Source organism: Cucurbita maxima, unplaced genomic scaffold (genome assembly GCF_002738345.1).
Source record: "Cucurbita maxima cultivar Rimu unplaced genomic scaffold, Cmax_1.0 Cma_Scf00026, whole genome shotgun sequence".
Lineage (NCBI taxonomy): Eukaryota > Viridiplantae > Streptophyta > Magnoliopsida > Cucurbitales > Cucurbitaceae > Cucurbita > Cucurbita maxima.
In genome coordinates, this window is record NW_019272042.1 from 438,124 (window position 1) to 455,126 (window position 17,003).

At 32.0% G+C, this 17,003-nt stretch overlaps 2 protein-coding genes across 2 annotated transcripts; both read right to left on the bottom strand.

Moving 5' to 3' along the window:
• Positions 1-2,930: 2,930 nt before the first annotated feature.
• Positions 2,931-4,807, bottom strand: LOC111499004 (UDP-glucuronate 4-epimerase 6-like). The gene has a single exon (XM_023150436.1). The coding sequence runs from the start codon at positions 4,705-4,707 to the stop codon at positions 3,331-3,333; it is 1,377 nt and encodes a 458-aa protein (XP_023006204.1). The 5' UTR covers positions 4,708-4,807; the 3' UTR covers positions 2,931-3,330.
• Positions 4,808-10,891: 6,084 nt separating this feature from the next.
• Positions 10,892-13,291, bottom strand: LOC111499000 (serine hydroxymethyltransferase 4-like). The gene is made up of 4 exons (XM_023150423.1): positions 12,526-13,291; positions 11,614-12,004; positions 11,422-11,523; positions 10,892-11,332 (listed from the first exon to the last, which is right to left on the bottom strand). Exons 1-4 carry the CDS (start codon positions 13,201-13,203, stop codon positions 11,088-11,090), a joined length of 1,416 nt encoding a protein of 471 aa, XP_023006191.1. The 5' UTR covers positions 13,204-13,291; the 3' UTR covers positions 10,892-11,087.
• Positions 13,292-17,003: the final 3,712 nt, after the last annotated feature.

Sequence of the window (17,003 nt, forward strand, 5' to 3'; positions counted from 1 at the left end):
TTTAGTTTGTCAGGTTCACATTTAATTGATTCAAGTTTTACATGAACCAACCTAAAAATACTCGAGCCAATAGATAATGTCTATATTAACATTATAAATAAATATAAAACACGTGTCAGTAATAACAAAAATAAAACTTCACCATTAAATTATGAGAGGGGATAGATTCTCACAGATATAACCGTCAATGAATTAATTATGAACAATTTAGTTTAGGTCGAACTTTTAATTCAATTTAAGCATTTTTAATTATAAATTTCATGAAATTTTAATTATAAATTTTATATCCTAAGAACTTGTTTTTTTTTTTTTTTTTTTCCTTGAAAAATAGAAACTATTTGATAACAGTTACAAAAACGGACCATTCAACAACCTGTTCAGAGCCACCACTTCCTAGACCCCACGTGGCTTGGTTTTCCTTGACGCGGCTTTTCTCCAACGGTGCTACTCATCCACGTGGCGTCATCCAAGTTCATCAAAAGCACAAAACCCTGTCTAATTGACACGTGTCGAATCGTCATATAAGATAATAAATAGAATATTTTTTGGATTAATAAAAATATCGTAAAAGATAATAAATCTTTCAATTTCTCGTAGAAAACAATACATAAAAGATTAAATTAATAAAATTTTAAAACATGTGGGACTAATTAAATAAAATATTAAATACGACAGATTAAGGCATAATATTAATTAAGATAATTAATAGTAAGTCATTGAGATTAATTATTTGAGATAGTTCGCCCAGTTTAATTAATATTTTTTTATTTAATCACGTTTACCATTTTTTTTTTTTTCTAAATTTGCTTGTGTTTTGTGGCTGAAAAAACACGAAAATAACTAAATTGCATAGATCTGTATGTATGTATATGTGTGTGTGTATATATATTGATATTTTTTCACGAGAAGGTTATGTTTAGAAATTCGGATTTCTTCAAAAAGATCGAAGTGTCGAATGGTCTCATCCACTTTGAGGTCCCCCCTCGATCTTTTATCTTTGGATTATGAATCGAATACTTCCTTCCAGTGAAGCATATAGAGATTGAATGTCGACTTATCTTATTACCGTTCAATCTAAGACAGCACATCATTGATAATGATTCAACTAGGGTGCCATAAATTCGCATAGATTGCACCATTGGTAACGACGCAAGTACGTGTGTGTCTATATATATATAATAAATTCCAAATTTATAATGGGCCGAATGGGGGCTTTTGGTGTTCTGTCAAGCATCCCGTAGTGGACCTCAATCTCAGTAATTGGGCCTGTAAATGGGCTAATCCATAGAGTAAAATCAAGGTCAGGCCCAAACATGTCCGTTACAGGCCCAACTCAGTGACTCATCTCAAACATGCGAATAAACATATATATATATATATATATATATATTAAGTGATATAATTCTTGAAATTTATGAATTTGTTAGATTTAAAATTAAAAAAAAAAAAAAAAAAAAAAAAAAAAAAAAAAAAAAAAAAAAAAAAAAAAAAAAAAAACTCATGAGTCAATTATTAAATAATTTTATTATGATGTCATTATGAATAAAGAAAAATATATATTTATAACGGGAATAGAAGAGAGAGAAAGTGTCGGTGGAAAGAAAAAAGGGAACTCTAGAGAGAGAAAGCAAGTGGTGGACAGCATCGACTTTGTTGGAGGTGGCCAATGTCTATTTTGCCCCCCTACATTTTCCTATTTATTTATTTTATAATACTTTTCTCCAATTAATGATTGCAACTCTCATTTTCATCTCAATTAATTCCCACATTTTTTTTTAGTAAAAAATATTTTCTGTGTTATTTATAAATTAGATAATAAATATTTTTCAAAAATTCAACTAAAAATATATATAACCTAATAATTTTTTTTATGGTTTTTGATTAGAGAATTCCAATTGGTCAAATTTTCTAAGTCATTTAAACAATCCTAACTTTTATTGTCCTCGACACCTCCACTTCTAAAATGATTTTTTCTTCTCTAAGTTAAAAATACTTTAGCTTAGGAGTAAAGACACAAATACAACACAATTATTTAAATTTATATTATATTATATAATTTTTTTTTTCTTTAGAATAATATGATAAGAATGTAATAAACTATAGGGAAAAAATATAATATGTGACACATTATTTATATCATTAAATTTACATAACTTTATAATAGAGAGCTGGAAATATATATATTTTTATATGATGTGAGTGCCGAATATTTGAATGGATTATATTTTGATAATTTTAGATTCATTTGACCATATACTAAGAATTAATTGGGATTTTTCATATTTTGGAATTAGACAAGAATCTAGTTTTTAGATATATGATGTTTTTCTGTTCTAGAAAATTAGAACATTCCTTGTGTTATGTTTTTTCATTTCTTACAAAAATTTCCATTTATTTTTTTTATTTTTATTTTTCTGAAGACCAGGGAGGGATTCTCTTCTACAAGAAGTTCATGAGATATATATATTAATTAGATTATGTTAATTTTTCAATATAGTTTCTATTATAAAAAATGGAAAACATCATTAAATAAAAGAAAACGGTGTAACTTTAAAATCTAATTTCTAAAAATTGAAATTTTAATATATATATTTATTTATTTATTTACTTAGGTCGTGCGGGTAGGAGTTTAAGATAGGGACAGTAAATGTAATCTTCATCTCGACTCAGTTTAGTTAAGGGAGAGAAATCTCGTCTCTCTTTCCATTATTTGTTTAAATGAAAATTTTTGGTTGAGTTTAAGATGGGTATCTATATGTAATTTTGTAATAATACGTTTAAATCCTGAAATTTTTTTAAAAAATTAATTCAGGATGAGTGTAATATATATATTTACTTATATGAATATTTTTATAATTTCTCAAAAAAAAAAAAAGTTTAAGGATAAAATTATAAAGAATAATTTTTAGAATAAAAAAACAAAATAAACATAATATGGATGGAAAATGAATAAGTTTTGATCACATGAAATCAACGGCTGAGATCCACAACCATTCTAGTGGACCCCACGCCTTCCAATTATTACATCATCCATCTCTCTCTCTCTTCAACATTTCCACTTCCCACTTTCTCTCTCCTATTTCCCTTTTGGTATGAAATTACAGAATATTATTTTTCATATAAATTGTATCTATTTTTTTTCTACAACATGAACAACAGCTGTGGATTCCTTCGATCCTCTACAGCCGAAACCACGATAGCAATAATAATTATAATTATAAATAAGTAAACAAAAAAAAAAGGAAAAAGAGGAAAAGAGACGACAAGTCGACGAAGGCCATGTGACGACGGACGGAATAAAAAAAAGAAATAAGAAAAATAAAAAACCAATCAAGCGGATTCCCCGGGTGACTGATTATTATTTTTCTCATTTTCCTTTTTTACCCTCGACTGAATTCCATAATACCCAACGTACCACTTCACGAACTTCCGGAGCCCCGTGGGTAGATCCGTGGATGGTTTGTACCCGAAATCCTTAAACGCTAAACTAACATTCGCATGAGTAAACGGAACGTCGCCGTTTCGTGGCATAGTAATTATATGCTTTTTCGCCTTTGTATTCAACAGATTCTCAAGCACCGACACCAATTTCCCTACCGGCACTGGCGACGTATTCCCAAGGTTATAAATCCTCAACTGCGCCGGAGCTTTCTTCTTTCCTCCACTCCCGGTGGACTTCTCCGCCGTGTCTAATGCTCCGAGGCAGCCTTTTACGATATCGTCGATGTACGTGAAGTCACGCGCCACCTCCTTCGCGTCGTGAGTTTTGTAGATATCGATTTGTTTCCCTTGGAGGATATCCTTTGTGAAAAAGAAATACGCCATGTCTGGCCTCCCCCACGGGCCGTAGACGGTGAAGAATCGGAGTCCGGTGAGTGAAAGGCCGTAGATATGATTATAAGTATGAGCGATTTCCTCGCCGGCTTTTTTCGTGGCGGCGTAGAGACTCGCCGGTTGGTCGGTTCGGTGGAGTTCTGAAAACGGATTTTCAGTGTTTAAACCGTAGACGGAACTGGATGACGCCCAAACTATCGCCGGTTGTGGATCGGCGGCTTTGGCAACTTCTAGAAGGTTCACGAAGCCGGCAATGTTGGAGCTGATGTAGGATTGGGGATTTTTCATAGCGTAACGAACTCCGGCTTGAGCTGCCAGGTGGAGGATGTGCGTGAAGGGGACCACATCGAAAAGCTTAGCGAGCAATGCCGCGTCATTCAAATCGCCTTCAACGATGAATATCTGATGCTTAAGAAGAAGAGATTGCCGTGCTCGTTTCAACGACGGATCGTAATAGTTATTGAAATTATCAAGTCCCAAAACGCCGTCGCCTCGTTTCTTCAACGCCATCGAGCAATGAGAACCGACGAAACCGGCGGCGCCGGTGACCAACACTGACATTCCATTAGGACGATGAGGGGTGGAGGAGTGGCGGACTTGTTTCTCCCAGGCAGCACCGCCGTGGTCACTCCCGCCGTAGAAGGCAGAGGAGAGGAAATTCCGGTGAGTGTGAAGGTTGTTTCCGCCGTTTCCGCCGCCGCTGTCTGGGTAATTGATGGTGAAAATGAAGACGAGAATCAAAGCGACGAGAAGAGTAGCGCGGAATAGAAGCTTAGATGAGGCGTTTAAGAGTTTTGTGCTGTTGACTTTCCTGATATAGCTGTTGTAGCGTTCTAGCTTGAGGGTTTTGCTGGTATCCGGCGGTGACGCCATTGTTGAGCAATCGGAGGTCTGTAAAAAAAAATGGAAAAGTAGAAACGAAAGGAGATTGGAATGCTAAGAGCTCTGAACTAAAGTAGAGCTCTGAAGATGAGCGGTGGGTTAGGGAAAGATTAATATAGCGATGAGAGAGAAATAAGTGGGCCCAGAGAGAGAAAGAAGGGGTTGGGAATGGTTATTGGTTAACGACAATTTTTCCTCCTTATTCTTACAAATGGAAAGTGGCACGTACCAGACCCTTCCACAAATGCCCCTACTCTTCTTTTTTATTACTTTTAAGTTTTTTTTTATTATTATTATTTTCCTCAATTATTTTCTTACATATTAAAATTCTCACAAAATTTTAAATATTAATTAATAACTTCTAAGTTTTAATATAAACTTGTAATTCAAAAAGTAGGAAAAATCATTAAAAGGGTAAATTGGTCATTTACGATAATTAAAACCAAATTGACCATAAACATGGAAATCATCACCTTAGTAGAAGTTGTCAACCGACTAGTGGTCCCTTTATTACTCAGTAAGTGATCTCCAATATATGTTCATTATCAAGACTATGGAGACCTAAATTCATGATTGTTTTCGGGTTCTATTTTAATTTACGGTTAGGGATTGAAACCATAGTATTCTCTATACACGGTCCATAAATATGCACATGAAATGGACGATACTCAATATGAAAGTTACGAGAGGGACGGACAATACTTTGTTCAAAGATGGTTGAGGATGCAGTCACGACAACGATTAGAATTAGATAAAACTGTAAAGCATTGTTGACTACACGGTCAACACATGTCTAGATATCAACTAGATAAAACTATAAATCAATATAATATCCATATACAATTCTCTATATTTTTTTCTTTAAATAAAATTATCAATATAATATATAATTTAAATACTAACAAATTAGAATATAAATAGTGAAAAAGAGTGGGAATGGTCTTTAAAGTCAAATGAGTAAAAGCCAATGACGCGTTGGGTTTTATTTTATTTATTTTTTTGTCGGATAGTTTGAGAATTAATATTTAATTTTAATTTTAAATTAATATTTAATTTTTTTTAAAAAAAATTAAAATATACTACTTTTTAATATAAAACAAATTTGAAGATTTAAAGTTGGACATATCTTATAATGGATTAATGTCTCTTTCAAATTTATAAAACAAATTTGAAGATTTAATTTTAAATTATTATTTATTTACCCAACTTAAACGCAAATTAAAAAATAATTAGCCTTACTAATATTGGATTATATGGACAAATTTTGGGTTAACCATTATTTAAAATTTTGATGGGATTATTAATTTCTGAAAATTAATTATTTCTGAAAGAAGAATTGGTTAGAAAACTAATATAATTATTGAAAGAGGGTCATGTTGGGAAATAACAGAAAATTTGGGCAAAAAGTGAAAAGATTGTCAGAGTTTTAGTGAATTCGTATTGGTTCCTCTTTTGGCATTGGCGTCGGTGGTCAAATAAAGATGAGCTGGAAATCAGAATTATCCCAATTCAATCCAATTTTAACAGCTAAGCCCAAAATATTAAATAAATAAATATAAATAAAAACAAAAACATTTTTAAAAAGTCAATAATAAAATTGTCCTAAATTTTAACTTTAGGGTTCATAAATTAATATATTTGGATTTGCGTTCGTTTTCGCCCGTACGTATCGCCGTCAGTTTTACGGTTTTAAAACGCGTCTATTACGGAGAAGTTTCTACACCTATATAAGAAAAGTTTTGTTCCCCTCTCAAACGATTTAAGATTTCACAATCCACTTCCCTTGAGAGCCCAATGTCTACCCTGACACACTGCTCAGTGGCCGACTCTAATTTCATTTGTAACAATTAAAATCCACTGTTATTAGATATTGTCTGCTTTGGCTCGTTACATATTGATTAGCCTTGCGGTTCTAAAATGTGTCTGTTAGGGAGACGTTTTCATACTCTTATAAGAAATGATTCGATGAATGCCTTGATGAGACCAAGATAAAAGTCCGACTAATTTAGGGAATGATCGTGGGTTTATAATAAAAGAATACTATCTTCATTGGTATGATTGGGCTAAGTTAAGACTTTTTTTAATAATAATAAGACTTGACGTGGAATTAAATATTTAATGAATAATTTGCGGTTTAAGTGATACGAATAATAAAGCATCATGTGATCATTTAATTAAATAATTAAATTTTACACTTTTTCTCCTTATTGTTGTCTATAATGGATTCCAACCGACCATGTCTCCCAAGGAATAAATAAAATAAATAAATAAAAATAAAAGACAATGGCATTTAGTAAATACATCTAAATATGAAGGCTATTAATTGTCTTCTAATATTATATATTAAAATAAAATAATTGAATATTTCTTATACTTCTAATTATTCCTAGTTTGAATAAATCTATTATTTTAAATATGGCCCTAAGATCATATTGGAAATAAATAAATGAATTTATTTACTCTGAAATCCCGGTTCTGCCTGAACCAACCTCCGCTTCTCTACAAGGTCGACTTTCTTCTTCCTTCAGACCGGGCCAAGCCTTTAGGTTGTTTAAGTAGGTTGCGCTAGGTTAGGTTGATCTTTTGGAGTGATCTTCAATCAGGGTCCTCGCTCCCTTCATACGCCTTGCAGCTTCATCTAAGTGGGTTTGGGCTAGGTCATTGCACTCCTGCCCCACCTGTTGGCACACTAACATCTCTTTTTCCTATCAATTACACATTTTCTTTTTTGATCTTTGACGACGAAGTCCTAAGGCAAATAGAGCTATTTGTTAGAAGGCAGTGCAGCTTGATTGTCGAGCGGAATCAACAGTAAGGAAAAAGGTAGATTGTTCGATTCTATTTCCCCGGATTGGCTTGTTGTGATAGGGGATTGGAATTCGTCTTTTCTTTGTTTGTATCACCGAGACTCTCGAAGGGCCGGCCATATGTACCTCGCCTCGGGAGACCGGGTCCATTAAAATCAAAAGAGAACGAGCACCTACGATTAAGGGGAATGGAATGTCGACCACAAAGTGGGATGATCTTCTAATACGAGGATGAGTTACTGGTCAAGTCATGAAACTTTTGCATTTTGATCAACAAGGCTGTAAGTGGACTGGATTTATGTGCTTAAACCGACTACGACAAATAAATAAAGAGAGAGAAATAGAGTCGACAAAAAAAAAATAATAATAATAATAATAAATAAATAAATTTGGTGGTTTTGTGGGGTTGTAGGGTATGGTTTCCACTCATTTTTGGGACTATTACACCCATAAATTGAAAATAGGGTAGTGTGACCTTATATCTTTAATTTTGCACTTTATTTTTTTTTATTCATGTTAAAACTATTATTGCAATTGAAAGATATTTATTGGTTTTAGTCTCGTAAACCTCTTAAACTATCGTTGAATCCATGAACAGACAAGAGACAACACGGTGAACTGGAAAAATAAAGCTAAAGCAATTTTTGTAAAAGTAACGAGCGAAATGGGAACAACCTAAACCGTGAAAATGGGATTGTAGAAGAACAATACAAACGTCGTGCTATTAGGCGAAACAGTGGAATGTTGCTATAAAATCCCACATCAGTTGAAGAGAGAAACGAAACATTCTGTTAGCGGACAATGTCTAGACGCGTTTTAAAGACCAAGAGACTAATGATTATACGTAACGAGCTAAAGTGGACAATGTCTGTTAGCGGTTGATTTGGACTGTTACAGTTGCACCCTAAATACCGAGAGTCTAGTAGTCGAGAATATCACTAGCTTACATCGAAGCTGAATAAAAATAAATTTATGAAATACGGGCTATTTATGAGGTAGGTGATAGAAAAGAATGGGAAAGTTTGAAAGGTAATCATAATGCTATGGGTGACTTTTATTTCTTTAGGGTAATTTTTGTCCTTTTTTGCAAAATTCAAATATTCGACGATAATTATTTTATTTATTTATTTTTTCACGACATAAGGTCGGGATACAAATAATTATCTTAATTTTTTAATTTTAATACATTATTTTTAAAGTTAATACTAATGTTGAGTTATCAAATATTTGGATTATTTGGATATGTTAGCTTGCAAAAATGGGCACTATCTTTTAGTTAATTGCGAATCTGCCCCAAAATCAAGTGAAATTTGAAAAGAGTACTAAAAGGTCCCAAATTTAAACATTATTAGAAAATTAAAAAAAAAATAATAATAATAAATGTGAAAAAGTTAGATAATTAGGTGTTCTTGCCTCGCTGGAAATGTCGGCAGAATGATTGGTGGAGAGAGGGAGGCCCTTCCAGAAGCTTCCTATTGCATAATAATATTTAAATTTTATTTATTTTCTTGTAATTTTAGACTCGAAACCCTAAATACAACCGTTTTTATAAGGTGCATAATCGACCTCGGTCCTCATTTTTGTAAATTTCAATCGTGTCCTCTAATTTTGAAAAAATTTATTTTTGACCAATAAGTTTTGAAATTTATTCTCGATGAACTTTATAAATCGACAATATTAAATAAATATTTATGAAGAAAATTTCGGTGTGAACGTAGAAAATATACTAAAAAATTTTGGTCGAGAATGTGAGGGTGGACATGTGAGGAGGGCAATTGTAGGCATGTGGGTGTGTTGGGATTGTTAATGATTGCTCGCTAACACTCCATATTCCATTCGTCCCTTTCCCTTCCACTCTCTCTCTCCTTTTATTATTTCTCTCTCCCGGGTAGATATATTCGAGATTTTCTCCCAACTTTTATAAAAAAAAATACTTAGTGGTGGACGACAAGAGTCGAGAATGACAAAAATGTGTCGAAAACTTACCTTTTCTCGATAAATTACTAAATGTAGTTGTCGTAACGTGAATGGTTGTTGAATGAAATTGTCGAGACAAAAAATATTGTTATGAATCGTAGTAATCTCTTGTTAACCTGTGCATAGCTTAATTGATCACGACATGCATATGTTCTCGAGTAAGATCTTAGATGTATTTAATTCTTCTGCTTCAAATGTTAGATGAACTAAAAAATTGAACCTCTCTCGAGCACACGAGGTGTTTGACGAAATTTCTATGTAAATTTTTGTTGTCGACACTTCTCTCGCTACCACTGTCTCTTTCCATCTACTCGAGACTTGTCAATGGTTTAAAAGATGTATCGAACTCATAATTTATTAGATTTTTTTTAAGATCTAGTTTCTTCTGTATCATTTATGTTATCGAATTAGACTTATTTTAAAGTATGGAAATAAATACGGCCATGTGACAAAAGTCCAAAAAAATAAGAATAAAAAATATAAATTTGTGGAAAATGGAATAATTCGAAATCAAAACAAATTTTTAATGAGAAAATCAATTAGTATTTAATTAAATTAATAATATTATTAACATGATTTTGTTGGTTAAATAGCCCGAAAATAGGAATTTTCGTTATTTGTGGAAATTATAAATAATAAGAAAATGGCTTTTTTTTAGGGGAAAACAGTTGGAAATTAAATAATAGGCTTCAAAAGTATTTAATGACACGTCATATCAAAATGTGACGTTTCCTACACGTAATTTCCACATAGGTTTGGTTCTAATATTTTATTTTGATTTCTCCCTTTTTCTTTTTCAATCAAGAAGCCTTTTTTTTTCTTTTATGACTTTTTTGAAAATAACTACGTAAATAATTCACTTTTTAAAATAAAATTATATTTAATTACAAATTTAATCCAATTAATTTTATTCTTAAAAGTGTAATTTTTTATGGATAATAAAAATTTTACAAATTTTTGGCTCAAGCTCGATTCCAGCGAGGAGTACATCTTCAAACCTTTGATATTACTGCTGCATTACCAATTAGGTCGCTAAATTATAATTTTAAAATTCATGAATCAAATAAAAAAAATTATTATTATTATAAAATAGTAGAAATTCCAACGTGTAATAACCAAAATTCAAATTTATTTACAGAATTATAATTTTAACAATTTTATTTACCACTTATTCTAATATTATGCATAATTAACGAAGTTGTGCAGCATCATGTCTACTACAAAAACAATGGGCCTATAATCCTCCTAAAGCCCAAAATAAAACGAAGGAGCAAGAATATGGGCCACAGTGGCCCAGAATTATAAAAAAACGGGCCTTGCGGCTTGTTTGAATATGGGCCAAAGTGGCCCAGAATTATCCTATTACTAATAAAAAATAGTGATTATTAATATGAAAATGGAGATCTTGGAATGAATATATTGAGAATGGAAATCTAAGTCTACAAAGTGGTAAAAGAAGGAAAACAAACAAAACAAACGGCAATCTTTTTTTTTTACTTTTTCAACTTTAAGCAAATGATTTTAAAGATTCAACCAACACCCAAAACTTTATTAATTTTCCCGAAGATCTTGTTGTCTGCCTGCTTTCTAGTCCTTGTACTTCATCTCAGACATGAGAAAACCCGGCATCTCGAACGAGCCAGAAAATTTCTCGACGTCCGCCTTCAGCGCTTCGATTTCCTTGTTGTTTACCAGACCCTTGTTGAAGTCCTTCAACAGCTTTCCATGTTCCTTCTGGACATTCAAGGTGATGGTTACAGCACGGTGCAGGAACTCAGCGATCTGTTCGAAGTCTTTCTCGACCAAACCTCGAGAAGTCATGGCCGGTGCACCTAACGATTACCATCACAATTCGATGTCTTGTTAATCATGATTAAAGGAAGAACAAGTTAAGGACTGGATTATGATATCGGTAACTTACCAATTCTAACACCTCCGGGAGCCAATGCGCTGCTGTCGCCAAACACTGCGTTTTTGTTTACAGTGATGTTGCACAAGTCGCAAAGCTTCTCGACCTTGTTGCCTGGAAAAGGAATTACCACAACATTGTTACATTACCAAAACAGAATATGTTCTTCCTGTTAGTTTTCTTAGATTGATTCCACAAAATTACCGGTCAATCCCAAAGGACGAAGATCCCAGAGAACGAGATGATTCTCGGTTCCTCCGGTGACAAGCTTGTAGCCCTTGTTCATCAGGTAATTTCCAAGGGCCACGGCATTGGCCTTAACTTGTTTCGCATAGACCTTGAACCCAGGGGACATAGCCTGCTTCAAGGCAACAGCTAAAGCGCCAATTTGATGATTGTGAGGGCCACCCTGAAGGGCTGGGAACACAGAGAAGTTGATCTTGTCTTCGAAGTCATAGACAGCATCCTCAGGCTGACCCTTCTTAGGCGGCTTTGGACCCTTCCTATAGAAGATCATACCAGCCCTAGGACCCCTCAAACTCTTGTGAGTCGTGGTCGTCACGACGTCACAGTACTCGAACGGGTTCGCAGCTTCCTGCAAACGATCATTGCATATCAATATTTTAAAATACCAGCCAGACCCAACTCGCTTAAGTTGTGCAAGAAAAGAAATAGAGATCATAAGCAATCATAATATCAGTTCAAAACAAAACGAGGCAGAAATCTATCCATTTTCTCCAAGTAGATCTTCATTTCGATTTTAATCTAGCATTTAAAACTTAATTATAAGAACAAGGAATGCAAAATGTTTGTAAGAAACAATTGAAAACATAACCGTTCCATAAATCCATTGAACATAATTCATCTTCTGTTACAAAGAAGCAATGTAGCATCGATAATTAGGCATTAAATAAGCTTCTTAGTATGCCAGATCCTGCTTCGTAAGATGCTCAAACAATTATAGATCTGAAAACCTGTGCCATTTCTGACTATTCCTAATCAACATAAACCAGCAGATCCAAATTCAGAAATGGAAAACAACATCCAATTGGCAACTTTTGCAAGATAAAATGATAAGTTATAGAACTCAATTCATAGATTTGTTTCATTATATACCTGAGCAGCAACGAGACCACTAATGTGAGCCATATCACAGAGCAGAAGGGCACCGCATTTATCAGCAATTGCCCTGAATCTGGCATAATCCCAGTCCCTCGGGTACGCACTGCCACCACAGATAATCAACTTCGGCCTGAAATCCAAAGCCTTCTCCTCCAACTTATCGTAATCAATAAATCCAGTGGCGGAATCAACCTTGTAAGGCAAACTCTCGAAGTAAATCGAGGTAGCGGAGATCTTCTTCCCTCCAGAGGTGTAGTAACCATGCGTCAAATGACCACCAGAAGGAAGATCCAGCCCCATAATCCGATCATGCGGCTGAAGCAACGCGGTGTAGGCGGCGAAATTCGCCGGAGAACCAGAGTAGGGCTGGACATTAACGCCCCATTTGGCTGGATCGACATGGAAAGCTTGGAGAGCTCGAGAACGGCAGAGATTCTCGATCTCATCGATGAACTCGTTTCCACCGTAGTATCGGTTCCCCGGCATGCCCTCGGAGTACTTGTTGGTCAGGGAACTTCCGAGGGCCTCGATGACGGCGAAGGAGGTGAAATTTTCAGAAGCAATGAGCTCGATTCCGCGGCATTGGCGACGCTTCTCCTTCTCGATCAAATCGAAGATCTCAGGGTCAACGTTTACGAGAGGAGTATTGCCCCAAGCATTGACGGGATCCATGGCGAGAAAAGAGAAATTACAGAGAAATTTGAGTAGTAGAAGAAGAAGAAGAAGAAGATGAAAAATGGGGGCAAGACAATTTTCAGATGAGGGGATTTGTGAGGTTTTAAACAGAACTGGCGGTAGTGAATTTACGAAAGTACCCTTTCCTTTTTTCTTTTTTTTTCTTTTTAATTATAAGGAAAATGTTTTTCTTTTTATAATTAAAATTAATGTTGTCAGCGTGTCGACATTAGCTCCATTGGTTGTTCTTTTTTACATTAGGTGGCATTTCCACGTTCACCATTAATTTTCATTTCACACACACACACATATATATATATATATATATATATATATATATATATATATATATATATATATATTAACTCTCTACTGATAATTAATATTTTAAAATATAAGAAATATAAAGTATTTTATTCTATATAAAAGGATTAATTTATACCTATACATTTTGAGAGTTAAATAATTAAAATCTCAAATTAATAATTTATAAATTTAAACTCTGAATTTTAAATTAGAGATAAATACGTGATAATTCTTAATTAAATTAATTGAATTCGAGTACTTTTTCGTTTTTTTTTCTACTCATCCAAAAATAAATTACATGTTTTTTTTTTTTTTTTTTTTTTTTTTTTTTTTTTTTTTTTTTTTTTTTTTTTTTTTTTTTTTTTTTTTTTTTTTTTTTTTTTTTGTGGTTGCTACTTTAGTAGTTTTAATTTTTTTATTAAAAAATTATCAAAAAGTTTAAAAGACAACTTAAATATAATATTAAAACAACAAGGTTTAATATCATTAAAAAAATTAAAATTTAATTATGGTAATGTATCCATTTTATTTGGAGTTAATTAAATATATGGCTAAAAATATATTTTTTTTTAATAATATTTTAATCGTTAATATATATTTAATTTATTTATTTTAAAATAGATGAATCTAGATCTTTTTTTCAAATTAAAGAAAAAAATACCGTGTTTTCACGTTTTTGGTTCATTCTCCACTCCGAACAACAAGACGACACTTGTACGTGTTCGTCATGTCGTTTAATTTTGAAGCGATCTTAAAGATAAAACGTTGCGTCTTCTCTACCGTAGCTTTATGGTATTGATAGAGGAAAAGGAAAAAGACCGATCAAGGTAGGTGAATCGGGTGGGGATCTGGGGGTAGTTGGGGGCAATTTAGTCATTTGATTTCACCAACCTATTGGTTCAATTCACTTTTTTACCTTTTTAAATTAATTTTCTAAAAACCGAAATCATTCAAGACAATTGAATGATCTGAAAGATAAAATAAAAAACCATAATCATGCACGATATTGAATTTCTCTATTTCTTTTCTATTAAATTATAAATTTAATTTCAATATTGTATTTTTTATATATATTTAATATTTTTAATTTTGTGTTCCGTAGAGGAGTAAATTTTTTTAAAAAATATCAAAAATATTAAAAGACTTAAATTAAATACAAATTTAAAAAATTAAAAACTAAAATTTTAATTTAGCATTTTTTTTAATTTTCATGTCCAAATAATAATAATAATAATAATCTTTTTTTCATCAAATTTCTTAGAAAGATTTTACTTTTAAAGTGATATATATATATATATATATATATATATATTTACATTTGGGGTTGGTGACAGATCACCAACCCCACTAACCTTGCACGAGCTTATTAATTAATTAATTAATTAATTATTTGTTTAATGTGATATGTGTTACTTCTACTTATATAATAATAGTGACACTAATAATAAACATTCTAAACATATTATTATTAAAATTACTGTTTAAGAAAAAATCAATGGAAAATTGATATATAATTATATAGTATTTTAATCTTCAAATTATCAATTTAGTTATAAAATTTTAAATTAATGGAATAAAAATTTATAATTCAATATTATATATAAAATAAATATATTTTTTTAAAAATTATGAAATTCAATTTATAGCTACTTTTAATTATCAAGCATGTGGGTGGAAGAAATAAGAATAAGGCATAAAGTGGATTTTTGTAATTAATATATTATTTTTAAATATTGATTTGAACTTAAATGCACGTCGGTTGGGTTTAATATTTAAATAAATAAATAAAAATGATTTATTCAAAATTCTGGCAAGACCAGATCTGGATCTTGCTTTCTTTCCTCCTCTCTCTAGTTGGATTCTTTTCAATAATTTTAGGGGGAAAAAACAGCAATGAATATTCACGTTTAATGACTGCAACACGGGCAAAACAAAACAAGCGGAGTCGAAACGTACCTCGACGAACGATGGTAAAAGCTGGTGGATATGTAATGCTAGAGTGAAATACAGTACGTGAATGAACTAATGTCACATTCAAATGAGCGTGACCTCGATGATAAGATAGGTTTGAAAAAACTTTTAACGCATATTTATTTCTAGAAGCTCTACGAGATTTTTGCCTCGGCTGAAGAGGGGAACAAAACATTTTTTATAAGAATGTGGAAATTTCTCTTTAGCAGACGTGTTTGAAAACTATGAAGCTAACGACAATACGTAATAGGTCAAATCGCACAATATTTGCTAGTGAGGAGATGTGTTAGTGAGGACGTTGGATCCTTAAGGTGGGTGGATTGTGACATCTCACATCAATTGGAAAGGTAAATGAAACATTCCTTACAAATGTGTGGAAACCTCTCTCTCTAGCATATGCGTTTTATAACTGTGAAGTTGATGACAATACGCAACGGGTCAAAACGGACAATAACTACTAGCAATGGACATAGACTATTTACAAGCTCAATCATATGTTTGATTTGGAACAAAATTTTGTTGGGCGACGCCTTATAGATTTTATAAGAAATATGTGAGTAAAAACAAAACATGTTGTAATCATTTCAAAAAAATGTCAAGGTCACAGTAACTACTCATTTAACTAAAAAAACCGAAGAAAAATATCTTGTTTTTACACTAAATTTTGATATGATGTGTATATATATATATATATATATTTTTTTTTTTGAAGGTGTTAACTTTTAAAAAACTCTATTATTATTCAACTACTTAAAAGTTCATTTATCATAAAAATTAATATCAATTAATCATAATTAATTGGATTTACAAAAAAAATTAATGAATTTGCAAAAATAATTGTACTTTTATTACAATTATTAATTTTAAATTTTATTGAATGGAATAATTATGTTCATATATTTTTTATTTTAAATTTTACGAATCTTAGATAAAAAATAACATGTTGAAATTTTTATTATTTTTGACTAACGTTATTCTCAGTGGACAAATCAGAACGTTTGAATTGCGAAGGCTAACAGTAATTTTAAGCCACCGCTAAATTAAAGTCGAGACTATTTTAGCTATGTAGTCTCGGATACAGGGGAGTCTAAACTCTTCATCACATCTCAGATCTCCGACAAAAGCCCAAAAGCATCATTTGGGGAAAAGGTAAAATCACGCGGTACATCTCAACCGTTCATTTATTGTAATCGCGTGGGCCCACGGCCTTTATTTTCCAACACGCAAAAAAAAAAAAAAAAAAAAAAAAAACTATAAATGAAAAACTTGTATCAATAACGGAGAAAATTTACTTTTTTTCATATAAGTTTTAATTTTTTTAAAGAAGAATAATTTTTCTTGAAATTAAATAGTAAGATAAAATATATTTTTTTTTTAAATGTGTCAACTATTTTTTATTTTATTTTTAGTAAGATAAAATAAAATAATTTTTCTTTCACTCCTTTTTACACTCTTTTTATTTTTATTTTTATTTTTTTAAAATCACATTGGTTATTAACTGCGTATGACGAGCCCATATG

Bases quoted from the DNA above. Each gene is read 5' to 3' on its own strand.
- LOC111499004 (XM_023150436.1), bottom strand. From the start codon at position 4,707: ATGGCGTCACCGCCGGATACCAGCAAAACCCTCAAGCTAGAACGCTAC.
- LOC111499000 (XM_023150423.1), bottom strand. From the start codon at position 13,203: ATGGATCCCGTCAATGCTTGGGGCAATACTCCTCTCGTAAACGTTGAC. The intron at 12,005-12,525 runs GTATATAATGAA...GATCGTTTGCAG, and splicing joins GTGGTCTCGTTGCTGCTCAG to GAAGCTGCGAACCCGTTCGA. The intron at 11,524-11,613 runs GTAATTTTGTGG...TTCCTTTTCCAG, and splicing joins TCGTCCTTTGGGATTGACCG to GCAACAAGGTCGAGAAGCTT.